At 37.4% G+C, this 27146-nt stretch overlaps 3 protein-coding genes across 4 annotated transcripts; 1 reads left to right on the plus strand and 2 right to left on the minus strand.

The window, feature by feature from the left end:
• Positions 1-106: 106 nt before the first annotated feature.
• Positions 107-11975, minus strand: LOC116295699 (uncharacterized). 2 transcript variants are annotated; one of them, XM_031703603.2, is made up of 8 exons: positions 11771-11975; positions 5603-5751; positions 4839-4970; positions 4192-4230; positions 3531-3759; positions 2671-2758; positions 2130-2336; positions 107-1486 (listed from the first exon to the last, which is right to left on the minus strand). In XM_031703603.2, exons 2-7 carry the CDS (start codon positions 5733-5735, stop codon positions 2163-2165), a joined length of 795 nt encoding a protein of 264 aa, XP_031559463.1. In that variant the 5' UTR covers positions 5736-5751; positions 11771-11975; the 3' UTR covers positions 107-1486; positions 2130-2162. The 2 variants fall into 2 exon arrangements, with proteins under 2 accessions (XP_031559463.1, XP_031559464.1); XM_031703604.2 differs by lacking the exon at positions 11771-11975 and adding an exon at positions 7313-7418.
• Positions 11976-15321: 3346 nt separating this feature from the next.
• LOC116295711 (E3 ubiquitin-protein ligase RNFT1) lies at positions 15322-22857 on the plus strand. The gene is made up of 9 exons (XM_031703616.2): positions 15322-15891; positions 16328-16404; positions 16625-16725; positions 17389-17459; positions 18107-18189; positions 18565-18711; positions 21379-21444; positions 21671-21775; positions 22612-22857. The coding sequence occupies exons 1-9, from the start codon at positions 15354-15356 to the stop codon at positions 22741-22743; spliced, it is 1320 nt and encodes a 439-aa protein (XP_031559476.1). The 5' UTR covers positions 15322-15353; the 3' UTR covers positions 22744-22857.
• On the minus strand, positions 22574-26921 carry LOC116295712 (uncharacterized). Its single transcript, XM_031703617.2, has 2 exons — positions 26138-26921; positions 22574-23750 (listed from the first exon to the last, which is right to left on the minus strand). Exons 1-2 carry the CDS (start codon positions 26480-26482, stop codon positions 23235-23237), a joined length of 861 nt encoding a protein of 286 aa, XP_031559477.1. The 5' UTR covers positions 26483-26921; the 3' UTR covers positions 22574-23234.
• Positions 26922-27146: the final 225 nt, after the last annotated feature.

Genomic DNA, 27146 nt, shown 5'->3' on the forward strand with positions numbered 1-27146 from the left:
CCCCTTCCCATAACCATGTTGGACTTGTTTCTTCTGATTTACGGGCTGGCTGAACAAATAAGGCAAGGCCAGGCTCTCAAAACTCTAAAACAGACCAAAACACTGATATGGTGATGTGCTATTTTAATAACGTAATTGACTCATGAACTACATTTATGATAAGGCGTTTTCACTGAATGTGTTTATAGTGTCATATAGTGATTGATATATGGAGCAATGCACGGTTTTGTGCCATGCTAAGGCTTATGCATTCGGCATTGAACAAGGTTTCCATCACAAGGCGTCATTAGTAATGCGCAAACACTGATTCATAGTTCTAGACTGTTATTATAATTGTAACGGCAAATTAACAGTTCCCCAACACTCTCTTCATTTCTTCAGTGACACATAGCATAAGCTTGTTCGGATAACGCCTCATGCAGCGCGCGCATGCGCAGGACAAGCAATCGAGCAAACCAAATCAGCTCTGATTGACACTACGGTGGAACACTCATTTGTATTGGGGTGTATTGTGGGATGCCACTAAGGAAGAAATCGTGATGTCGTGTCATTGAGTTAAGGTGTTTTCGGGAATCAGGGGTGCCGCAGTAGCGGTAAGTGCACTTGTCTCAGCTTCGATTCCCATACTTGGCGTCACATAAATGTACGTGAGCAGCGTTTGTTAGGTCTTTTCCCCAGGATTGTCTGGCTAAAGCTAAGAAAGTGCTGATGAACTGGTCTATATCTACGTGATAACAATGCTGCTGTTCAGTGGTATGATTATCAGTTGGTGACACGACCAAATTAATGCGCCAAATAAGCATAAGGTTGCATGGGTTAGTGAACAGTAAATGTTGGTCAAAACCGGCCAAACTGACAGAGTAGATATCTACGATGGTGACAGTTTTGATGATGATGATGATGATAATGATGATGATGATAACGAAGACGACGACGATGATGATGGTTATGATGAAGATGGTGGTGAAGACGGTGTTGTTGATGATGATGATAAAGACGACGACGACGACAACGACGAAGATGATGATGGTTATGATGAAGATGGTGGTGAAGACGGTGTTGTTGATGATGATGATGATAAAGACGACGACGACGACAACGACGAAGATGATGATGGTTATGATGAAGATAGTGGTAATGACGGTGGTGATGATGATGATGATGATAACGACGACGACGACGATGATGATGGTGATGATATGATGGTGGTGATAATGGTGATGATGATGAGGATCAAGATGGAGTATTAATAATGAAGATTGATGAACAGATGATCAAGATCTTGATAATGATGCTAGCATATATATTGATAACGGAAAGCGGTTCATGTAAGAATAATGATTTTCAAAGGTAAATAACTAAGGCATAAATACTACTGACATTGACAGACATTATAATAGATTTTATGGACTTTCTACTTCGTAATCATAATGGCATTTATTTTATCTAAGCGTCTTTCTGCATTCTTGAACGTAGAGAAGCGTGTCTGAAAAGGGCAGAAAAAAATAATGATAATATCCTTCTTAGGTCTAGTACGGGCCATTATTTCTGTCCTGGGGAAGGAGGGGTGTAGGGGTGGTTGAAGGATTTTCATTGAAACATCATCGACCGCACAAGAAGTAAAAATATTAGGGAATTTAAGATTGACGGCCATGTCAACCGGACGTGTAAATAATTTTCTCTTTGGGGTTCTGTTCATTGGAGATCATTTTATTCAATACATTGTCAGTGAAGTCATCTCATCAACAGGGAATACAGTCGACTTTGAAGGCGCGAAACCCCAAAGAGTGAAGTTATTTACACTTCCGGTTATAAACGTCGCTATCGCAGATTTTGCAAATCTTAAAGTCTCTAATAACGTCTAGTGAATAACGAATACTTTGCTTGGCGATTTACAGATTTTGGATGAATTAGTTTTTTTTGACATTTATGTCATGAATATTTCAAATTTATCGATACGCTGAACCTGGAGTTGATCAAAGTCAAGGCACAGGTAACTCAGAGATAGATGTGAATTTAGCATGTTAAGCTGCCGCCGATATACGCTGCAATTTTTTCTCGCGCTGGCAACGTAATTTCACATTTTTGTTGCAGCGAAACATTACATTACATTACGAAACATTACTTACTGAAACAAAACATAGAAGCAGCTCCTCAGTCAGCTAATAAGCGCTCACGCTGGATCTTCCACTTCTAATATTTCCAACCATCTGCGCAAACTTGCCGTTATAATTCCCAGGAGGGGTATAACGAGCTACGACATACGTGCTGTACCACAGGCCTCGCTTGATGACCGAGATAGCCACGCCCACTTCTTCAGTGTTTTTCCACACCAGCTGTCAATCAAATCGTAATATTAAATGCAATAGAGCTTTAAAGTTGTGACGTATGATATAAATCACTAAAGGTTATGTAGCTGCTGTGGAATGGACTGAGGAAAGATCTGAGACTGAAAGGGACTGGGTTTCGAAGAGTAGCCGATTTAGTTAACAATTTTTCTTCTATGAGGTGATTTTAAATCGTATATTTAGCTGTCCAGACATTTTTGCTACCACGGAGTCCCACATGTTAATACTAATCGTCCCACCACATCCCCTAGAATAAGCATTTATGTAAACCAGGGTTGAGTATGGTGTGATGATGAAAGAAATCTATAGATCTGCCGATTACCTGAGTAAAGTGACCAATTTGTTTCCCCTTAACATCAAAGACTGTGCGCGGTGGATGATTGAAGGGATAGTCTTTAACTTCGTCATACCTTAAATGACAAATTAATAATACCATGAACTTCATAAAAAGTCAGCCATTATTGCTATGTAAGGGCATGTTGAACGAGGCACTGCATATTGCAGCGCCGCAAAATTGCGCTGCAAGAATGTTGGAGAGGCAGATCAGGGTTACTAAGATCAAATGAAAGTGAAAAAAGCTGGTGCCAATATGAGTACAAAATTAACAGTTAACGACTATTTTTTCGGCCGAATGTCAGTTACAGCCATCCTCATTCACACGCGCCCTCTCGTGATTTTTTCTGCCGCGACGAAGGAGGTTTTGGTGGACGTCAATCATAAGGCGTTTCCATAACATTGTCCGAAAACTGAAAGCTATAAGGACACGCGCCTATAGAATGTCATGGAAACGCTTTGATTGACGTCCACCAAAAGCTACTTCGTCGCGACAAAAACACTCGCGATAGAGGGCGCGTGGGATTGAGAATGGCTGTAACTGTAATAATTTTACGAGCGCTGGCCATGATATTAACTAAAATCATGAAATATCAGTTAATTGTGGAATACTAATTTAAGTTATTTGTCAGTAAACTAATATTTTTTGGCCAATTGTCAGTTAACTACTAGCCCCTTTGGCACACTCAAAAATCTTGAATCAAGGCACGGTTACGGTACGCAATTGACATGTACATCTAGTATCAACCTAGTGAGAACCAATCACATCCCTTCCACAGCTACGAGGGCTGCATTTTCGAATTCCTCATTTGATTGTACATGTTTCACGGCACACACTCTCATACTCACCAGGCTTCAACGGCATCCTCGCACGTGATTGGCGTCGAACTAACACGTGATACGTAATAGAGGTTTTCCCCTTGTCCGCTCCATGGGGAATGCTTAAACTCGTCATTGTTAGCAAGCTCTAGTGCCCATTTCTCCGCATCACGAACCAAAGATCTATCCCATGTCAGCGGTCTTGCTCCATGGATGGCACGCTTCGTGTTATGTGCTCTCAGACACTCATACTCATTCACTGTAAAATAGAAAAGAAAATCGTTATAAAGTATTAATGCTTCTGAACCCATATTTCTGAGGAACACACGGTGCGAAATGTCGCGCACAACTACGAAATTGCGACGCATGTCTAAGTGTAAGTACGACATTCAACGCTTGTGGTAAAGGCATGCATTCTCACTTAATTAAATGCACCGCTAGCCAAAAGTGTAGCTTTTCTTAATTCAAAGTCTTCCAGCAAGAAAACGTTTCTTAACAAACTCTGTCTCTAGCATGCAACCGTTGTGAAGTGCTTCCTTAGTATAGAGGTTATTAAATGAGTAACATGGTCAATCATATGTTGGATAAACATATAAGAACATGGAAGAACGATAAATTCAAAATCAGTAGCATGTGTGTAGTCAGGTCATCATTCAATGAGGAATAGATCTATAACTGACAAGATGTTTACCTCTGGCAAGAGCTGCACGTGGAGGTGGAGTTGGTCTCGCTGTTTACAAAAATAACGAGATATTCATTAGTAAAATCATGTCAAGCAAAGATAAGACATGGTATGTTCACTCACGAAACATTTATCCATTTTCACATGACGTCACAGCCGCCATATTGGTGTACCTTTGACTACCGCCTTTTTCACTAGTTTCTTTTGTTAGGTACTCTAATATGGCTGCTATCTCTATTGTCAGTTAACTTTCTAGGGACTGAGTGAAAACGCTCTATACGCAGACATCAGCTTTCTTTTTAGCTTGGGAGCAATGTTTCCCAATACAAACCACGTGGCTTGTCATTGTCAAGAGTATGTTATTTCTTCGTTTACTTGTAACGGTTGTGCACGAGAAGACACAAGAATATGGAAACGACTCGAATACAACTCAACTGACAAAGAATTGGATTATCATGGGATCGACACTTGGTCTGAAATGGGAAAACATTACGCCTCATGCATCTTGGGGTGTATGTGACGTCATGACCGCCATGTTGGTTGTTGTTGATTGGTAACATAGCGGCCGTGCCTTTAGTTCCCTTTGCATCAATGCTCTGTCAGCTAAGATAGTATCAAGTAAAGGGTTCTGGACTGAGCCACATTAGATAACTTACCTTCACAGAATCCACATGTCACTTGGCAGGTCTCTTCCATGAAGTCCAGGTATCCTTTACCAGGATTACAGAAGCCTAATGTCTTCCAGTAAGGACAACCAGCATCCTTGTCTCCACCCCCCTCGGGACACACTGGTAAAACAGTTATAATATATAATAATTATAATAGTTATTAACTATGGTGCTAGCCTACAAAACTTAAAAGATGCAATCATTAATTGAATTTAAAAAAAAAAACCAGTTTTGAAATGTTAAAATATACTTTCAAAATATGACTGACATATGCCATGTATGTGTATTTGGTTTGAATGCATTAGGTTATCTAGAACAAAGATCTGTTATGGCATGTGAAAAAGTTACAAACAGATTTTCCAGTGGGTTGCTTTTATCTGTCAAGACTCATCTTGTCTTTAGTTGTTTTTTGGCGCGCAAAAACTTACTAACACGTGGTCAGACCCATGTTAGTTAACTAATGCGGGCACTACATTTTAGTCAGTGTAGCTCATCTCAATTCGTCATTCATTCATTAATGCTGAACTAAAACTAATTTTTGGCCAAAGTCATGCAAAAAATACGATCCCCCCTAAGTAAGGCTTGTAGCTTCTTCCAAAAATTGTGCACCCCCCCCCCCCCCATTTTTCTGATAAAAATTTGCCCATCCCCCCTTTTTCCTAACAAAATTCCCGATCCCCCCTCAATTTCACCTGCCCCCCTCTGCCAAACACTATGAACGCAGCCTTAGTTGTTTTCGAGTAATGACTTACGTGCACGTTTTGCAACAGCTTCTAAATCGTTTGGTGGCTGGGGAAGTCCTGGAGGCAAGGAACGCTTCTTGATTGACCCTCCATGTGCGGACGCCAGCTGGATTACGATAAGAACGGCTATCTTGACCAACATTTCTAGGGAATTGCAACTACAAGTGAAAGAAAAGATTCAGTCTGATTTTGATGTGAATAAGGCAGATTGAATTTGAATAAAATTACGAAAAACCTCAATCACAACTAAGTAAAAAGGTTATAGACCCGAACTATAATATTGGCGTAATCAAATCATTGTTTAGATCGATCTAATTGGACAATCAAGCCTATTCTTGCATCTTTTGACATCTTATTTCATTTCTTTATTTATTCATTCAGCTGGAAGTTTCTTCACCTTGTCGTAAAGGTCCTATAAACCGTTCACTCAATGTCCACTACCTATTGATTGACACGACATAGAGAAAAAATAACATACGAATATGTAAAAAAAAATCCATGATATTACATGTAATGAAAACCACTCTTAAAATCGTTTGTCTTTGAATTCTACAAAAACGCGGTATTTTCATCTAACTAGCCGCAGCCGTATGGTCTCAGATCATAACGCTTCGTTAAGATTACAACTTACGTGAGCTAAGAGCATTAACTTCGTCTTAACATTATCGAATTATACTTGGTCAAGTGCTTTGCGGTTAAGAAAAGAAATGACCGGCTGATATCACCGAATGTTTTTAAGAATTAAGTCAGTCCGCATCACGCGATATACCATACTTTAAACGAAGCAACAGATTTAAATTTTACACCTTGAAGCTTAGTTGTTATTCAAAGCAAATTTTTGTTTACCTTCTACAATTTAAGAATATTCTTTTTTATGTAAGATCACGAAGGAGAGCCGGCTAAGTTGGCGATCCCTTTAATATCACATTCTTGAAGAGCCGCTTGATTGCTGGTAACCCGAAGCACTTCAAATCACTTCTAATCCTATACAGCTTTGGTTAGTAGAATTGATTGAATATCAGATCTAATCAGAATAGGTTTTAGGTGGATTTAGATATCAAACATGATGAAGGGCCAGTTGAAATAAATTAACGTGTGCACTTATCGCTGGTTTTCTGGTTTTTATGGCCGCCTTTTTGTGGTTGATCGAATTAAGCGACTTCGGATTCGTTTAGCAAGTTTCTTTTGTTGGTGAACATCATGTTGCTACCATACATTTTCCCGTCTTCATTCTTTTAAGGATGATAAACATATGAAACAGTATTGTCTTTAATATATCTCAAAGACGCGTCTGCTCTGTGTTTTCCCGCCTAATTTTCGAGCATGCGCAGTAATTCTTTATTGATAGAATGTCATGGTAACAGTAATATGGTTGCCTATGAAATGGGCGTTCTCCACTCCCTCCTACCGGATTGTTTTCGTTTATTCCGCTATTTGAGACTATACTGAGTAAACAGTATATTATATTCGATGCAGAATTGCTGCCACAAGAAGATGGTCATGTACTTTTGCATTATTTTCCACTCTCTTTTTTGTTGTTAATGTTGTTGTTGCTGTTTAATTTCTTCTTTTCTTCGCCCCCCCCTCCCCCCAATTATGCCTGCAAAATTAACATAATTAGCTGTCAGCAAACAAATAAACTAAACACATGAAATAAAATAAAATAAAAAACAATGTAAAATTTTAAAATATATATTAAAATCAAGGGTTATTATTTACAATTCAATGGATGTCTTCTTTGCTAAAATCAGTTCAGCCTCAGATGCACTTGGTGTTCAAACTTAGTCAGTGTAAAAATCTGTTATGCACAGTCCAGCTAGTATCCTATTTACACCGGTATACGAGCTAAGAAAGAATTTAAGGTGTTCAGGTGCCATGTACGTGCTTGATCATAAAGTTGGTGCCAGCCAAACGGCAGCTATCTGATTAGCAGTTATTATTATAACTCAGAAATAATGACAACCAACAAATAGAGGAAATTAAACATTATTTAATCAAATCGAGAGGCTTAAGTGGTAAATAACATGTGGGCAGGGATAGTTCTCATGTCTTATGATCTGCTACTAGAAACTGAGCCTGTTCGTAGTTCAACCATCAGTCATTTCACACAACGGACTTTTTTAAAAATTCATATTCTCTCGTTTGTATCTATGATTCTATGACAAAGCAAGAAATGAATAAAAACCTTCTTTTAAATTTTGTAGGAATAAAGTTTGGACTGATCATAAGTCAGGGCAAGGTTAACTCTGAGCTCACAGAGAAAATTGCACGGAGTTTATCATGAACTAAAAGAACCAAAAGCAAAAAGAAAATAATAACGGATAAATAGACTTTGATTTGTGAAAAGTTACAATATCAAGTCGTGCTTCGTGATATTCTCTTTTGACTAGCCGGTCAGGACGTATTTGTTCAATCAGAAGAAGCAAGATGGTTCTAAGTAACATTGTTATAAATAATCAGCTAGCATGCCCAAAAATACTTTATTAGAATTAGCGCAGATATAGATAATTGTCATAGTATAGCGTGAGAAAATATTTTTGTGTGATACTATAGATATGAGAAAATTATTAGATAGTGTATGATAAAGTGGCTAATTTATTAAGTTTGATTATGATTCGTAGATCAATGGTGTGTAACTCTTCGGCAAAAGCAATGAGCAGCAAGTGCTGTTTTTTGAAAATTTAAAAAAAAACATCCGCCAACATTCTGCAATTATGTATCGGGTGTGACTTAGCAAAGTCAGGACCATTCTCATCTTACCCATGCATATCTCCTCCGACCGCGGGAAAGAACGACTACCGAGGAGCTAGCTCTGGGTGCGAGAATGATCCTGGACTGGTAAAAACCGTACTGCGCATGTTCGAGAATTCCGCCGGAAAAACCCTGCTGAACACGTATGTAGTTGGGGCGTATCAAACGGACACACAATAAAAATGTTCCGATGTGCCGGTTGTTCAATTGAACTTGCGTTAATGGGCCAATGCAATGAATATAAAGCCATGGTTTGCATTTTAAAGCAGATTTGTATGTGAATGCTTTGTAAAACGCGGGTTTGACCGAGCCAGCATAATCACCGCTGATCGCGAGGACATCGAGTAAAAAACATGAAAAGTCAAAATCATCGCCAAATTCTTTCATATTATCAGCCATGTTGTGAGACAGGAACATGTCGCAATGTCGTTTTCATGACAAGAAATTTTATTTTCCAAAGGAAAGAGATCCTATTGTTATTTTTCTTTGACAAGACAGACCCAGTATTATCCACCTGTTTTGTCTAATCTTATGCATGTATTGAAGTGTTTGACACTTAATTTAAACTATTGAATTATATGGTGAACGACATTGTGTCATAATCACCGGAGATTCACCCGACAAAATTTAAGTGATAGTCAAAGGACGACTTTGTTGGGAGTTTGCTAATTGTTTTTTAACGAAAAATTATGAATGGGGAAAAAGCTTGCAGCGGTCTTGCCAAATGTAAGTTTTTTTTATTAATTTTTTAAATTCAGGCTTAATATTGTTTGATAATTTTAGAATTGAATTGAATTGATTCTACTCTTAACGGTTAATATTCTAAGATACTTTGCTTTTGTAGCTTGGTGAGTTGCATTGCCTTTTCCTGCTAAATTAAACCCTCCCTACTAAGAAACATGAAAGCTTTGATCAAAGCAAGTGTACGGATTGTATCTTTCCATCTCGTGATAACGGAAGAACGTTCCAGAGAGTTCTGGTGAGGTAAAGTGAAAGTTTAAGGACTTGCATTTTGGATATAAATTTTTTAAGTGTAGCACTGATTAATTTTTTGGTCATGTTTTTGGGCTATTCTTTTGCCCGCAGGAAATAGAGTGCACGCACTAAACCCGTGAATAATTTTTTAGTACTAATTAGTAGTAATTCATACAGAATCCTTTGTTTCCTATTGTTTGATTATCACTATTTTGTACTAACTAAAAATTAGTATTTGTTTCACGGGTTTAGTGCGAGCACTCTACCATAGACCTCAAAGAGGCTGTAAATGTTTGAAGTGATTCTTGATAGAAATGTATGTAATGCAATTTGTACATATCTTGTATGATGTAAACACTTAAACGTTTCAGTTTGATGTTCCAATACTAATACTTATACCAATATATTGTTCATCGGAGTTAGAGCTTTCCTGATTGCATTCGTGTAAAAAAAAACTTACATCCAACCGATTAATCCTGTTCTTTCTATCTTTTCCACCCACTGCTGTCCATTTCATTACACCTTTCCGTTTCATCTAGCCTGCGAAGCGGCTCTTTCCACCCCCCCCACCCCCCCCCCCCCTTTCTACTTGCCAGGTCCCCTTCACCCAGAGAGCCGCTACGCAGGCTACATCCGATCCCATCATGCAGTTCCACCCTCTCACACTAGTTTCATCTATCCACTCATTTGGCTTTTGCCCTCACAAGAAATGATTGCAAATTTAAATCTTACTAACACACAGGCGCTTGTTAGACACACAGCGCAATCAACTCCCATCATATTTTCGTGTGCATAACTAAAACAAGACACTGTTAGTAATAATTGGAAAACATTAATTTATAGATTTCATGTTCGAGCTTTTTATTAGTCATCATTGCAATTAAAGTGGATAAATTCTGGTAAAAACTAATTAACTTCTTAGAAAATTGGGAAAAATGAATATTTGAGTACGAGTAGTCAAAAGTGTCGGTCCTCAGGTCTGATGACAGGCAGTGCTGGTAGTCGATCTCTGACTCAAAGACATTTTCTTTCTTGCCATGCCTGTTGGGCTGCATTTATTATTCATGTAGTATCGCACCAGGCATTTGATCCGATGTCATATTTTGGTCTTTTTGATATATATTTGAGATGCACTCATTGAAATCTCACAAATAGTTTTCAGATGTCCCTAAATTTCACCTGCCCCCCTCTTCACCCTGGCTTGCATAGTGAATGCAGCCTTACTGCGCTTTAATGCTAAATAATGAAAGAGAGATGGCTGAGGAGAAGGGAGGAGAGAGGGTTGGTGGACGTGTGATCATAGCGTGATGTTTACTGATGGAAAAAAGATTCTAATATCAACTAAAACCTATAAATTTGCCCAAGCTTTCGGAAATAATTTATCGCTGTGTCCGGCTCCTCTTTTCAAAACAAAAAACAACAGGGAAAAAAGAAATTATCAAAATCATGCTGTAAATGTGGTGAGGCAAGTATAGTGCCCCCTCGATTAGTACGTCATTTTTCCAATACTATTTCATTCGCACTGGTGTTACTGCATCATGAGGATTTATTAAAACAGTTATTACAAAAAATATTTTGAGTAAGTCCATCAACCGAATTTACACCATGATTTTAAGTTTGAGATCTGGAATCTATATTCACATCGCGGGAAAAGGTGGAAATCTGTTGCATATTCATTTGCTGACGAGTCAGGTTTATGAGACTCTCGGGATATGAAATATTTTGGCAAACGCGCGTCATTTTTGCATCTTTCTTTCTTTTAAATACGTTTCAACAGAGCTTTTTCTACGATAAACTAGAAGGAAAGCTAAAAGGCGAGGAGCAAAGAGAGACTCAGAGAAGGAAGGCCAATACTATTAACCTCGTGAACAAGGTCAGATATACACTATTCATAAACAAATGTCAGTTATTTTAAGCAATTCGAAATATTATTTTGAGCTAACGAAATTTTTTTTTGTCTTGTTCAATAGGCATTCTGTGGAAAATTTGCGGTTTGTGTTTGAGTAGATCGATGACCACTATGTACCGAAAACAAGTGTTTTTCCTTTGACTAATTTCATTATTCCATGAGTATACAGCAAGACTGTGGAAAGTGGAAGACTCTAACTAAAGAAGTTAGATTTTTTTTTTTCAGAATTCACTTCTAAGAATGCCTATCGCCGGAATTTCAAGCGAAATTCCAATTTTTCAGTAATGAGGCGCTGAATAGTGAAGCCGATGAAATAGCATATTGGTATATTTTTCCTTTGCATTTTTTAAATAGTACCTTTATATACTGAACCATTACTGAATTTAAATCTAGTTGCTTTAAAAGTTTGCCTGAACCTTGCTTGATTAATATTCCAATATTCCAGTTTTTGCAAGTTAATCTTACTTTCATTTTCATCAGTATATATCCTTGTTTTCTTTGATATTTTGAATAATATTCCATGAAATCAATATAATACATACCTCAAGTTACTCAAAGTAGATTTTGGTTAAAATTGTTTTGCAGGAATTAATCGGTTGGTCTTGCGTTCGCTTCTCTCACTCCTAGTCTGACTAGCCAGCTCGATCAATCTGACAGGGCGTGACCTAACGAAGTCTTAATACTAGATATTTCATGCAGTCTATTTTTTCTGTGTCATAATTCAATCAAGCAGATGTTATATGTCCTAATCAATAAAATATTGAGTTGAACGATGTTAGTTAGTTTAATCCAGGTTGACTTCCTAAGTAAACAAATTAATTTTCAAAAGAACTAACAATTGTGTAGTATTGATCAAGCAGGGAAAAAATGTAACCTGGAGCAAAAGCGGAAGCCATTCGTATGTAGCTTATTTATCCTCTAGATAATTATTAAGATATCATTTTGAGTGAGTCAAATTTAAGTAGATTTAGAGAAATAAATTTTATAATATTCAAATAATATGAAGTAGTAACTATATTGACAAGCACTTTGTGGTTTCGGTAAAGCATATTGCCAGTATTGGGATTTAATAGTTTCTTTTTTTTTAAACAAAAATATGCAATTCCGCCAGATTGGTTTTATAATCGATTATTTCGGAATCCTCTTCGGTTTTTGACATGCACTTTCATTAAAATCTAGAAATTTCTTGCCACAAGATAAGGATTTTTTGAAATTCTTTTACTGTGGTTTTCTCGTAAAGTATGTTCTGGTTTTGTTACATTTGTTTTAATCTGGATTTATTTCATTTCTTGTCGCGTCTTGTTTTTGATCAAAACTAAAGGCTTTGGTTTCCCAATCATTACTTACAGTCTTTTCATTGTATTAGCGGTTTTGGATGTGATTTTGTGCTAATACTCTACTATAAGCTTCCTTTCTCGTGGCCTCAGGTGCCTCAACTTGTCTTATTCCAGTGTTAATGATTTTCTTTGCCTACGAAGGCCGCGTTCAAGCAATCTCTCGAATGAAATGGTCTTCTATGATTGACTTTGAGGCGTTTCAACCGGACCCGAATACATGCTTTGGATTTGTCCGCCTTTTGTTTTTGATCTACTGAAATATCCGTTCGCCTTCGACTTTGAGCTATCGGAATTAAAAATATACTTAGAAGAACCGCCATGCTTTTTCAACGGTTCAATCTTATCAACAGCTTGTGGGAAAGTTTTATTAACGACCTATTTTAACCAAAAGCTATTGATTTTTAGACAGGTTTTTGTCTCTTCGAGTCTTAGTATGCATTACTTGGATAAGTATTTAATGTGCGATTCAATAAAGGTCTTTCTTCGGTAGTTTCAACTGAGTTTGAGCAGCTAGACACGACGTGGATTTGAGATACGACATTCTGATTTGTACATGCCAGACTGAGAGACTTTTAAAAGCAAACTCGGTGATAATTTTCAGCCGAAGGGCAAATGAACTATCATTGAAAGTGTCAGCCAAAAGACTTAAAGCCGACTTCGGGTTTTTTTCTTTCTTGATATTTTAGGAATGCAATCAGTAAAAAAACACCAAAGTCGCAGGTTTGACGGACATTTTGTCTTTCAGCATCACGAAAACAACAACGTAAAAAGAAAAAAACAACTGAAAAATGATGCTCTTTGGAAGTTACTGATCACGTCCTAACAGCTACGAGACTTTATGGCTCGAATCCATTAAAATTTAATCAAAATTGGTGAAAATTCCAAGGAATCAATGCAAATAAAAAAAGAAATTGTCATTGCAAATCTAGAGACTTGTCATCATGTCATGATGACGTCATTGCCTGTTAATCACTATATGTCGCCGGAACACACCCATGCCTGAGCAAACACATGATTCTCAGTGGATATCTTGGCACTTTCGAGGGCCGTAGTGGAAAACTGCACAATTTATTGGATGATTAAATCCTGGGTCTCGCGTCTTACGGCTCAGGCAGCTCAAACATTTGTCTTGCATTATGTTCTTAATTACTGGTGGAGAACTAAAAAAAACAAACTTAAAACGGTTAAGAACTAGTTAGAAGAGATCTACGTACTACTAACTGCTACAAACAAATTAATGGAGGTTATACTGTCCAAGACAAACGAATTTTACGATATGTTCGACCCCTGTGGCGTCTTTGTCCTGCCTACACGGCTTTCGTGACCAGGCCCAGCTCGGAAACCTACTGTTGCGAGCCTCTTCAGTTCTTCAGCATCTCTAGGTGTAAACGAATAAGATAATACATGAAGACATGGTCTTTTTATTCTACCGAGTAAAACATGTGCTAGGCTTTTTGCTTCATCCTTCTTCTCCTTCTTCCTTCACACTTCAAACTACGAAAACATATTAACACAAACAGAGGAATCATTATAATTAAGGAATTGCATACTATCAATCACGTGACTTTTTGGAGTTGACTGTGGGTCAATTAATATAAAATTAGCAAATTTGAAGCTAAAACATGTCAAAATAGTTCTCAAAGTATCGTATCTGGCTATTTGTACTACCTGACACCAGAAATCAAGAAACACATACAACCTCCAAGCTTTTGAATGCTAATTGCCCTATTTCACTATGACGTCACATCGAAACAATCTATTGTTTAAACGCAAAGGATCATGGTCGTCGAAGGGGGTCAAATCAACGCAAATTTAGTAAAATAGCCAGCAAACGCTCAGAATATTTTTAGTACATATTAACACATATTATATCTGAAAACCAGGCCATTTTAGATAAAACTCTTTCGCTAGGAGCAAATTTTGTCGAATTTTCTATTAACAAGCACTGACGTCATAGTGAAATAGGGCAATTGGCCCCTAGTCAAAACACAAATATTACCGGAAGTGACGTCTGTTGATATAGTAACCTTATGTCTCGTTGAAGGCCCGGTTAGATAAATCTTATCCAGTGGATAAATTTCAGTATAGGATAACAGCATCGACTTATCCATTGGGTAAGGTTTTATCCGTTGAATAGCACTATCCACCCTTCGTACAACCGTGCGCTGTACTGTAAACACGCTGTAAGCTGTAAATACTGGACCACTAGAGAAGTAAGCCTAGCTTAGATAACATTTAGACCTTTGAAGTTCATAACTAGTTATGGACTTCTGACCTTTTGAATACGAAGCGTAGCCGTATGTTTCTCTTGCCTTTCGAGTGCTCTATCGGACGGATAAATCTTATCCAGTGGATATTAAAGCGGCGGATAAGTCGATGCCGTTATAGATATTTATTATACATTTATATTGCATTTAAGTTTCTCTATATTGTTACCAAATGTAATTAATATTTAAGAGCAATAAACCTCTGTTCTGTTCTGTTCTGTTCTGTTCAATAAAATAAGATTTATCTGTCGGATAGCACTATCCACCCTTCGCACAACCGCGCCCTGGTTTTTCCATTCACTATGCGCGTCTTTGTGTATATCCCTCACGCAAAATGCATATTCCTGCTTAGATACTTTGAATGAAATGAAATAATTACCAGTCTTCTAAAGCACCTCAAGATTATTTCCAAATATCGTACCCAGAGTGTGTTGCAGCCCGATGACCAAAAAGAGATTGGATTACTTTCCCCCATTCTCCCTCAACCCACAACCTTCTGCGTCAGATATTAGAAAAACAAAATGGCGGAGAGCAACAGGAATTTATCTGCTTACCGACAGAGATCGTCTCACGTACGATCAGCATCATGGACATACACACCAGGCAATGGACAGATAACTTTATCGAACCTTAATCCTTTAACATCTGTGATTCGCGAGTTTGTGCCTAGCTTTGGGTCGTCTGGAAGGACAGTAAACTCGAGATCGACATCAACGTCTCCCTTGTCTCCTATGTCTCCTTCGACATACGTGGACTTATCTCACGCTCTAGGCTTCGAGACGGAGCCAGGACTTAATCGTTATGGATCTAGAATGCGAAACGACCCGGGGAGGTATTCCCCAAACGTGAATATGAACTCTGGAAATTCCTCCGACACGGAGGAGAATGTTGAACATGGAAACGGAAATCGTAACACGAATTCTAATCAGGGAGGTGGAAATGGAAATACTCGGTCGAATGGGGATAGGATGGAGTTTCAAGGCACGATTTCGTGGCTTGAGAAGAGTTTGCCATTTGTGCTGTTGTTGTTGAGCAGAATTATGTGGGATCATAGGCTTGGTAAGTCGTTAGTAAACATGGTGGCAAATTGTATGCTAATTATGCTGTGTTTCACATGACGTAATAAGCTTATTTTTATCGTCAGTTAAGGTGGCTGTGCACCATTAAATCTCTTTATTGGTTATGATACAATTCGAATTCCTGGAAAGAACAACATACACTGAATATAAATATGGCAATTAGTTTAAATAATTACTTTTCTAGACTGACTAGCCTATCTTGCTTGTGAAAATGCTTTTGCGTTTCCATGTGAACACAAGGCTAATCAGTCGCCAGTCAGTCCAGAACAAAAGTTATTCAAATTGGTCACCATATTTCAATTTGGTGTATATTTTAACTATTTTTGTGAATTTTTTCCCTTCAATCTGAAAATATATATAATTAACTTGGGTATGGACATTGGAATTGATCAGTTGTATTGTGTGTATACTTCCAGGTATCCTTGTGTTCATTGGTCTGTGTGGAACATATCTTCATGCCAATAATACTGTTAAAAGACAGGTTGCCTTGAAGGTGAGCATCAACTACGGAGGCCTTATTAGGGGGTACCTGTGTTTTCCATCTGAATTTCACGACTGCATGCTTATGTAACAATTTCAGAATGTGAAGTTCTTGTGTTGCTGTTACTCCTAACATTGCCTTGTTGTTGGTAATTCATTAGAGCAGTGTGTTATTGGTTGCCTGTTGTCAGAGAATCTGATAATTAATTGTACTACTGATATTGATATTCCAGGATAGAAGGCTGATAAGAGTGTCTCTCTGGACATTTTTGTTTCTTTCTGGCAATGTGTTCTTTATTTACTATGTCTTCTACAATCAGCACCTGGAAAACTGGTATGTTCTTTTTTACTTAAGTACATATTGTAGCAATACTGCCATTAATTGTAATTTCTTTAAATATCTATTATAAATCATGCATTGTGATTGGGAGCATGACATGCTCACATTGTTAGAGCACACATTATTTGCATGCATGCTCTTCCTATTTCATCATTTGTGTCCAAAATAACATATATACTCTAATTTGTATTTTATAAAAGAGATAAAGTAACAAAATTGCTTGCTGTGCTGCAGCACAATGCCACTATGTACTGTGGTTATCCTAACATTTTTCTCATGTTATGCCAATCCCTGCATACTTTATCACTGAACTCAACAAATGTGTGCATTTTCTATTTCTTCATTCATACATTTTGTTTCAGTTTTCATACAAATGGGAAATATGTATATTATGTGTCACTTTTTGTCATATCCTGAATGTGAAGAAGGTACATTGTACCATGTCCTAGCATTCTGATTGGATCTTGCATACTGCAATGTGACTGGTTCAATGAATGTATTCTGTGACATTTTCTGGTTTTGATGGTGGCTTTGCACTGTGAGAAAGAATTCAGTTTCCCAGGGGAAAGCCTTATTTTATGCCTTCTGTCTTGGTTCCCATCAAGTGATGGTGCAAAGCCTTTATTGTAAACTTAGTAATTTTGTTTCCTATTCTAGCCTTGTGTTCAGCAGACCAAGTTTCCATAAAATGGATGTGTGGACTGTATTTTGGTGTACTGGTATAACAGGTATGATCATTCTCCTATTGCTTATCTATATGCATAAATAATGTTCAAAGAAATTTATAGAAAGTTTTGAGTTTGTTGGGCCATTAATTGTCTATCACAGCCTGTTTCCAAGAAATTAATCCAGACTGTCACCTACTAATTTCAATTTCACCTACTAAGATCAATTTTAACTTCTAAATTCTAAATTCCTGTTCGATCTGGCATCCAGTGCTTTAGCCATGAGCCTCTGGCCCAAGAGATTGTGTAATCACTCCCACATAATAGGCCATTTCACGGATCCTGTTACTTAACCTCAGCCTCGTCAGTGTGTAATATTTAGAATTTGACTACAGTCCGCAGTAATGAAAGGAAATTACACATCAACGAACAATTGAAAGAATTTCACAGGTTGTAGGCAATTTCTAAAGAATATATTACATGCTGACGAGGTTGAGGTTGAGCCGTGGGATCTGTGAAATGGTCTATTGATGTAAAATGAAAATAAATTTTACAACTTTATAATTAAAATATTTTAGTTATTTTTCCAAAAATATGCTTTATTGTTATTTGTTTTTCATTTTCTGATTCATCTTGAAAATAAAGGTATCTGAGGTTTTAAGGTGGTATTTTATTTTTTCTTTTTTTTCTTTTTTTTCTTTTGGTTTCAGATTTTGTTATCCGTCTTATTACAATGGCTCTCAAATCAGTTGTAATCATCAACCATAATAGAGTAATCCCTTTCAGAAAGAGAGTAAGTTATTATTGTACCTGTTAATTCTATTAATTCTGTTAATTCTGCAAGCTGCACACTGAAATTTGGTTTTTCAACGCCGCCAGTCAAAAATATGAAAGGTACCAACTAATTAGTTTTGATTGACGGCAGTGAAAAACCAAATTTCAGCATGTAGCTTTGCTGCTAGCAAGCTCACATGTTTATGGAAAATAGCAGTAAGACATGAACTTTGTTTGGTCTTTTCTATTTTTCTTTCTTCCTTTCTCATCTTTTCATTCATTCATTCATTCTTTTTTTTTTTTTTTTTTGCTATTATCGTATTATAGAAATATTCTTAATCTTTTCATACACCATCTCTACTAAACTTACACGAAGGTTGTTTTTCTTTACTAGGGCAAGTATTACATGCTTCTAGAACATCTATCTCAGTGCTACAGGATGCTCGTCCCTATTCCATTATGGTTTGCCTACTTTACAGACTATAATTATGGTGGCGAGTACTTTGCAGTAATTGCTACATCATTATATTTAATTCTAAAGGTAAGGATGTATCTAAGCTGTATCAAGTATGAATAGTAAACTACATGTACAGGGACCTCTGGTTGTACAAAGGGTGGATAGTGCTATCTGACAGATAAATCTTATCCACTGCATGAAATTATTGAACAACAGCCTCACTTTATCCATATATTCTTTCAAATTCAAATAAAGTTTTTTGTATTGTATTATCCTGGATAAGGATTTATCCATTGGATAGTGCTATCCACCCTTCGTACAAACGGACCCAGGGGAAAATTACTAGGGGAGACTATCTAAATATATTTAAAGCTAAGCTCTTCTAACTCTAACTGTGAACGTGATGTCTTTGAGCGCCTTTGTCCTCGTAAGTCTAACTGGGTCCCTCCCGAGGAACAATTTTCTTCTCTTGATCTTTTTGTCAATAAGTGTCGCCGTGATATTTCTAATGTCAATCTTAACCGTAAACTCAGTTATTCTAATCTTTCTAAGGACGAGTGGTTGGCTTTACGTCAATTACGCAATCGTTCTGACATTGTTATTAAGCCCGCTGACAAAGGCAGTGCAGTAGTTGTCTGGCGTTCTGACCTGTATAAACAGGAGGCTTTACGTCAACTCTCTAATACTAATTTTTATTGTGAAGTGGATAAGGATCTTACCCCTGACAATCAAAAATTAGTTAAAGACACTGTTAACTCTTTCATTTCTGATGGCTCTTTACCCTCCACTGCTAAAAACCTTTTTGTTATTACTCCTCGTACTTCTCACGTCTATTTTCTTCCTAAGATTCACAAAGCTAACAACCCTGGCCGTCCTATTGTTTCTGCTTGTAGTTGTCCTACCGAACTCATCTCTAGCTATCTAGATTCTCTCATGTTGCCTATTGTTCAGTCTTTACCTACTTATATTAAGGATACTAATCACGCTCTTAGTATTTTTAATGATTTTCGCTTTCCTGATAACTCTTCTAAGCTTTTGTTTACTATGGATGTCAAATCTTTGTATATTGTTATTCCTAATGATGAGGGCCTTCGTGCTCTTCAGCATTTTTTCGATCTTCGTCCTGTCCTCGAGCCCAGCACTCCCACTTTGTTACGCTTAGCTGAACTTGTTCTTACTCTTAATTGTTTTTCTTTCGGTGATCGGTATTATCGGCAGATAAACGGTGTTGCTATGGATACTAAGATGGGCCCTAGTTATGCCAATTTGTTTGTTGGTTATATCGAAAACCTTGTTTTTCAACAATATACTGGACCTAAACCTGAGTTTTTTGGACGGTATATTGATGATTGTATTGGTGCTACTTCTTGTTCGCGTAATGACTTAGATTCTTTCATCTCTTTTGTTAACTCTTTTCACCCTGCCTTAGACTTTACGTGGGAGGTTAGTGAAACATCAGTCACTTTCCTTGACATCTTGCTTAGTGTTAATGACGACCGTCTTAGCACTAGTGTCCATTACAAACCTACTGACTCTCATTCTTATTTACTCTACTCGTCTTCTCATCCTAAGCACACTCTTAACGCTATTCCGTTCTCGCAATTTCTTCGTCTTCGTCGTTCGTGTAGTGATGATCTTGATTTTTCTGTTAAATGTTCTGAGATGCGTTCCTTCTTCCTTAAGCGTAATTATCCTGCTCATGTTATTGATCGCGCCATTCGTAAAGTTTCTACTATTGATCGTACCACCGCTCTCACTCCTCACACTCGTCCCTCTAATGACCGCATTCCTTTCACTCTTACGTATCATCCTATTAACATTTCCATTAAACCCATTGTTAACCGCAACTTTTCTCTGCTTGACTCTGATACTCGCACTTCTGCTATTTTCAACAACCGCCCTCTCTTTTCCTATAAACGTGATCGTAATCTCCGTTCTTTCTTGGTCAAGGGAGTTCTTCCCTCTAACAAAGAACCTGGTACTTTTCGCTGTTCTCGTAAACGTTGTTATACTTGTCCTCACATAGTCTCTCACACTTCTGTTGTCGGTCCTAAATCAACTGTTAAAATCACTGACCATTTTGTTTGTACCACTTCTAATGTTGTATATTGTATTAAATGTACCCGCTGTAATCTTTTGTATGTGGGCGAGACTGGCCGCCGTCTTGGTGATCGCATTTGCAATCATCTTTATGATATTCGCAATAACGATCCCACCAAACCAGTTTCCCGCCATTTTAATCTAGCTAACCATTCTCTTTCTGACTTCATTGTTTTCGGTCTTTCTTTGCTTAACGGCAACAATGATTGTCGCAAGACCAAAGAAATGCGGCTTATTCACCTATTGGGCACTCTTAGTCCCAACGGGATTAATGAACGCTTTATTTTCAACTAACCTTTTCTTTTGTCTTTTGATTGTTTGTTTTTGTTTCCTTGCCTACCTTGCTCTCATTGGTTTCTTTTGTCTTATTCTATCATATATACACTCCTTTCTACCACTTCTTTCTCTTTTACTCCGACGAAGGACTAGCGTCCGAAACGTCAGTAAGTTTTTTCATCTTTTCACGGTGTATAATTTACCTTTTCATCATTACTGTTTCATTAGAAACACCGACGCAGCTCACACTAGTTTTTAGCTAGTTATATCTTTATATTTAAAGCTCATTAGATAAAACATCACCGATGGAAAGCTAAGAAAAAGTGTACAGTTGATTGCCTTGCTGAATATTCATGCAGTATTTATCCTTCTTAGGGTCGTATGGTGCTAGGGAAGATAAGAGAGCTTTACAGTGCATACCAGACCTTCTGTCGTGATGTGGTGAGTCCTTTCTCAAATTTCTGGATCACCTCTGGTGCATTAAGGAGACCATGTCATCATATCCATAAAACATTTTACCTTATCACTAAGAATGCTATAAGTATGAACTTTATTCTGTGAGCCAGACATTTGTTCAGTTGAAACATATATTTTTCATTGTGACTTTTACAGTTTGTAAAGTCTATTCATGGTTTTTCTTGGTTTTTTTTTTTTTGTTTTTGTTCAGCAATATGGTACTGTACCTTCTAAGCAACAAATGTCTGAAGTCAGCGATTCTTGTCCAATCTGCCAAGAGGAACTAACAGACCCTATCATGCTCAGAACTTGCAAGGTTGGTTTATGCTGTTTGTATAGACCCCTTGTGGGATATTCCTAATGCAACTCAATAGACCTCTTTACCTTGGTTGTAATGTATACCCATTTCAAATCACTTGTCATTCCCTAGAGTATCATTTCTTTGTTTAATGGTTGCATATAAGGAGATATATGAATATGGATACAACTTGAACAAAGAATCTTTTTCTCAAGGGGATAAAATGTGGTCTGAAATGGGAAATATTAGTAGAGAGATTTAATAATGATTTGCAATCATCCCCATAGTCAAATGACAAAGACATGGCAGCCATGTTGTTGTTATTAGCGAAGTATGCTAATATTAAACATGAAAATAAAGAATATGAAGGAACAACCAAAAGAATTCCACTTGCATGAGTATAAAAAGTCATTGTATAATGGAAATTTTGCCACTCTTTTATCATTCAAACTCAAGTGCTTCATCTTGAAGTTTTCACCAATGTGACCCTCTGCATTTACTGTATACCTTAGGTGTCAGGCACTACAGTGCTTACAGTAATCAATATCTGTTGAGGGAACTGAAGGGGTAAAATGGGAGCTAGGATTCGTATTACTTAAGCTGGGAATGGAATTCAAAAACGAAAAAAAACCAAAACAACAACAACAACAACAAACAAAAAATGTGATTAGGATTGAGATTTTAAGGCTGTAATTATGGGATTTGGTCCAAACGGGGCTAAGAAATGTGGTAAGGACCCCCTTCAGGACCCTCTCTGTGGGCTGTGCTGATGCTCAGTAGACCAATGCAACTTGTGTATCAAACTCTACAAAGGCCTTATTTTAAATGATTTATTTTCACTTTTATCTCTTCAGCATATATTTTGTGAGGACTGTATATCCCTGTGGTTTGACCGGGAGCAGACCTGTCCAATGTGTCGAGCTAAGGTCGTAGGAGATCCCACATGGCGTGATGGCTCGACTGCTGCATATGTTCAGCTCTTTTGATAGTCGCTTACCTTCCGAATACAAACTAGATGGATGGATATTGAATGATTTTAAAATGTGTTAATATTATTAATAAGAATTATTGATAAATGAAAGAAATGTTTTTAGTTATAACGCTTATTGTACTTGTTTTTGACCATTTGCACAGCATATTAGGACCGTACCGGTCTGGTTTCAACCGGACCAACTTTCGGGCAAAAAATTTAAGAAAAAATTTTTTAAAAAATATCGAAAAAACCGAAAACCGGACCAATCAGAAATTGGTGGTTACGGCCCTGCCGTATTTTCTTTTCTTTGGGTAACCTGTGTTTTTTTGACGCCTTATGTGTGAATTTCACACTTTTAACATGCAATTTGGAAAGACAATTTTATGGATATTTTTATTATCAAGTCACTTCTAGAATATACTGAATACGATTTGAACAAATGTCCCACTGACACCCACTTTAGCTAGTCCAGGTACCTTAACTTAAATTTTTTAAAGCATCAAATTATACCGTTTCATTTCCATACACGTACACCTCAACACACGCATTTCCTTCGTTATTGCTTTCACTTTTGTTTACAAGGTCTTGTCCATACCAGATGCGAAACTCTTGAACCGCAGTAACATTCATCGGAGTGGTAAAGTTTGTGAAGAGCAGTTCAGGAGACTGGGACGTGATTCCAGGGAGGCTGTAGCTTAGACTCACGAAACTTTTGATAAATTCGTCTTTAGGAAGTATCTTGTGGTCTTGATGGTCAGTTATTATTGTATATAGCCTGTCTTCATAGGAATTATTACGGGTCGTAGTATAAGCGGCACAGCCCCAGTTGCTTTTGCACGAGTCTTGCAGCACATTGCACATCAAGTAACCAGACAGGTGGACAAGCTTGATTGCGGTGATTGTCATATTCTGTTTAATATAGAATCGTCCAAATGATGAGTCTTTAGTTCCAAAACATACAGGACTTGTGTTGATCTTGTACCGTTGATCACCCGGCCAATGAATGGAGTTTGGTGGGGGCTGAAATAAGAAAGGGTAAGCAAATCTCTCGCGTCTTGCAGGACGGGAGAACCTACATAGCACAATGTATTCAGAAAATCTATTGTATTCTATTGTCGTTCTATCGATTGTATTGGGTGCGCTATTGTATTTTAATGAATACATCACATCAGCTGCTTGCCACGTAGGCTCCCCTGGTAGGACTCCATACCAGCGGGTCTAGAGGGGTATAAGGGGTGGGGGGCTGGTGGGTATGGCCATTTCTCATTTGAATCCGCAGCGGACCCTATGGCCCAATAGACCTAATTCGTCTTGCTGCAAGGTTTACCCATTTCAGACCCCTTGTTATTTCTTGTCATAGCACAGGTTGTGACGTCATTTTGATTACAAGTCTCCAGATTCAGTTACGAATACACGAAATATGTTTGATGTAATGTTTCAAATACGAGTTGCTGTATTTTATTGGGGTTTCAAAATCTGATTGGATTTCGGCTACGCCTCGGCATTTGAAATTTCACGAGGATTTTGAAACCCCAATAGAATACAGTGACGAGTATTTGACACGACATCTTTTATATTTACTCTTTTTGTTATGTTTGTTTTTATTTCAAAGTACTAGAACTTTGAAATGGGTGCGGTCGTATTTGATGAGGCTTTCAAACTACTGCACGTGGTACAAATAAGAAACCCTGGTTGGTCGATAAGCTCATGAATTATTAATGAGTATAAGATTGTAGAATCTTAATTTCAGGTAGTACATTTTTCAGTTTCCCAACATTGGAAGAGTACTACTTAAGCTATCAAATAAAGCTGAATAAAATATACCTTTTATTGTTATTTTATACGAATTACAATTTATATTTAGTGCGTTACTACCGAATTTAGAGTACGTGTCAACAAAATGACGTCACAAATTGGGATTAATTTTCTCAAATATCTCAAGACGAACAAATTTCATTACGATATATTTACTGTACATTTTAAATGATGAAATGTTTTCGTGTCATATACACTTTAAACAAAGAAATGATACTCTAGGGAATGACACGTGGTCTAAAATAGAAAAACATTGCACCAAGAATAATTAGGCCTATTAAAATTGATTAACTCGATTAAACTTGAGAATTTCGTTTGGTTATATTGATCAGATCCTGTAGTAAACTGGTTATATCCTGTAGTAAACTGGTTATATCCTGTAGTAAATTGGTTAATTATTTTGATGAATATTTGCGCAGTAATTGTATCCACTCTTGAAATATGAAATTGTATTTCATTCTAAGTAATCAATGATTATCATTTTCTTCCCTTCCCACACATTCACTTCTTAAACCATTTCTAGATCTGCTACTGATTCCGGTACAACTGTAATGTCCATGCTCAAGGACGCTATTTCATTCTCATTAGCCATTCTGAGATTGAGGAAAAACCTGGTTCGAGTTGGTATTGCAGTACGTTGTACGACTGTTTTAGAACACGTATTTCCAAATAGGACCGCGTTTGTATGATGGCGTCGTTGACCTCTACTACCAGACTCCCTTGCACACTTTCTCTTGTTCAGTTAATTAGCACCAATTGTCTTACTATTCTCATGAGGGAATACAAATTTGAATAAGAAAGAAAATTCGCGAAGCATCTTGGTAGTGGGAGTCAAATGACGCCATCATGCAAACGTCCTATTATTGGCGTCTGTTTCTCCCCCTAAGAGTCCCACAATGCACCGCAATGCTAAGTGGATCCAGTTTTTTGCTCAACTTCAGAATGGCTAATATTGCATGAACATTTCTCGATGTTTGTAAAAATAAAAAAATAATAATAATCACATCATTTCATATTTCAATTTCCTTAATCATCGGAACCGAGTGAAGCCGGTAAACTGAGGTTTTCAAGTATTGAAATTGTTCGAACTGTAGTTTCATTTGTAGCAAAATTGTTTTCATTCGTATGATCGCCGCTGATCGATACTAATGAATAAAATTAGGCAAGCTGCTCTACTGATGAATTATATTCTCAAAAACTCTAACCCTTTCGATGTACAATTCTACATGTATATACACATATTTGAAAATACGTTGTCGGTCGGAAATCTAAAATCTAAAATCTGACATCGCGTAACACGCTGCAAAATGTAATATACTCACAGCCGAGCAACGTAGTTTATTTTTAGATTGGGATATGAAGCATGACCACCTTTGAGTTAGGAATGTGATATTTCGCCCATCTCAGATCTCCGACTGACGTTCTTGAAATGCGCGTATATCCCGCGTATATGTTGTGCAATGAAACCTCGAGCAGCAAAACGAAGTTTCAAAATTTTATCATATCTGTATATGCACACTTTGAATTTAAACCTCACGAAATTGATATGAAGTGCTTATATTTTTTACTAACACCTATTCCTGACCACTTACCATCAAGCGAAGAGTGTAGTGATGATAAAGATGGGATGCTGTTAATGGTCGAGTAGAATCGCCTGCCTCCTTCCTCAACAACACACATTCATACAAGCCATCTTGGTTTGGCAGTGTGACGATATTCAGAGCTACACAATCTGAAAAACGCTGACATTTAAAACAGCATTTGATGATACTATTCACGAAGACGGTTTGAATAGAACTTCCTTCGAGCTTGTGAAATTCAACTCTCGTGAAAAATGCTTGTAGGCCTAGCGAATTGTTAGCTAACAAACAATAACGAAAATGGAAATAAAACAGGAAGAATGAGAATATCAGTTGGCTTCTTGGTCTTGGATGCATTTGTGCAGTCAGGATTATCACTTTCACATTCACATTTAGTTTCCAGAGTTTGATTTAGCAATGGGTTACGTTAGGAGGCTTTACCTCATGCTGGCTCCTGCAGCTGAAAAATTAGCTCTCAAATGTTATTAATTCAACTGATTTAAAAGAACTCATAAGATTAAGTAAAAAAATTTCATCTTTTGTCAGTGCTTCATTTTGTTTCTGCTGGTTCAGTTCTTATAGGTTGTTCGGTATACACTTATTTCACTAAATGTTGTCATCGCCAATGGCGATAGCGATAGGTCATTCTGACATGGAAATTGTTTCGCTGAATAAAAAGAACTGGATCAGTCTCAACAATGAGGTCCGTGTTCTTGACGAGAATAAAAAGCAGAAACACAAGCTTACGTTTAAAACAAAAGGCTTATTCGCTATTCCGTACTGTGTCCCCCTTCTCCTTACCGGTATACGTCAATGCATCATTAAGATAAACATGAGAGTGAACATAAAGTGGTTTTCTTAATAGTATACGTAGACGACAACCTCTTTACCAATCGGAAACGTCAATCAAATGTTTTACTTGTTTTCACGACATTGACTAAAGTAGATCCAGTTGATGCACTTATTCCCCCATGGCTTTGTACAAATTGCTTGTATTAGGATAAAAGCTGTCGAAGAATTA

Source organism: Actinia tenebrosa, unplaced genomic scaffold (assembly GCF_029948245.1).
Source record: "Actinia tenebrosa isolate PJP-AT-01 unplaced genomic scaffold, QUT_ActTen_1.0 PGA_scaffold1__47_contigs__length_23844297, whole genome shotgun sequence".
Taxonomy (NCBI): domain Eukaryota; kingdom Metazoa; phylum Cnidaria; class Anthozoa; order Actiniaria; family Actiniidae; genus Actinia; species Actinia tenebrosa.

Bases quoted from the DNA above. Each gene is read 5' to 3' on its own strand.
- LOC116295699 (XM_031703603.2), bottom strand. From the start codon at position 5,735: ATGTTGGTCAAGATAGCCGTTCTTATCGTAATCCAGCTGGCGTCCGCA. The intron at 3,760-4,191 runs GTAAACATCTTG...TCTATTTTACAG, and splicing joins ACGTGCAGCTCTTGCCAGAG to TGAATGAGTATGAGTGTCTG. The intron at 2,759-3,530 runs GTGAGTATGAGA...TTGTCATTTAAG, and splicing joins GAGGATGCCGTTGAAGCCTG to GTATGACGAAGTTAAAGACT.
- LOC116295711 (XM_031703616.2), top strand. From the start codon at position 15,354: ATGGCGGAGAGCAACAGGAATTTATCTGCTTACCGACAGAGATCGTCT. The intron at 17,460-18,106 runs GTATGATCATTC...TTTTGGTTTCAG, and splicing joins TTGGTGTACTGGTATAACAG to ATTTTGTTATCCGTCTTATT. The intron at 21,445-21,670 runs GTGAGTCCTTTC...GTTTTTGTTCAG, and splicing joins AGACCTTCTGTCGTGATGTG to CAATATGGTACTGTACCTTC.
- LOC116295712 (XM_031703617.2), bottom strand. From the start codon at position 26,482: ATGCATCCAAGACCAAGAAGCCAACTGATATTCTCATTCTTCCTGTTT. The intron at 23,751-26,137 runs GTAAGTGGTCAG...TTCTTATTTCAG, and splicing joins ACTACACTCTTCGCTTGATG to CCCCCACCAAACTCCATTCA.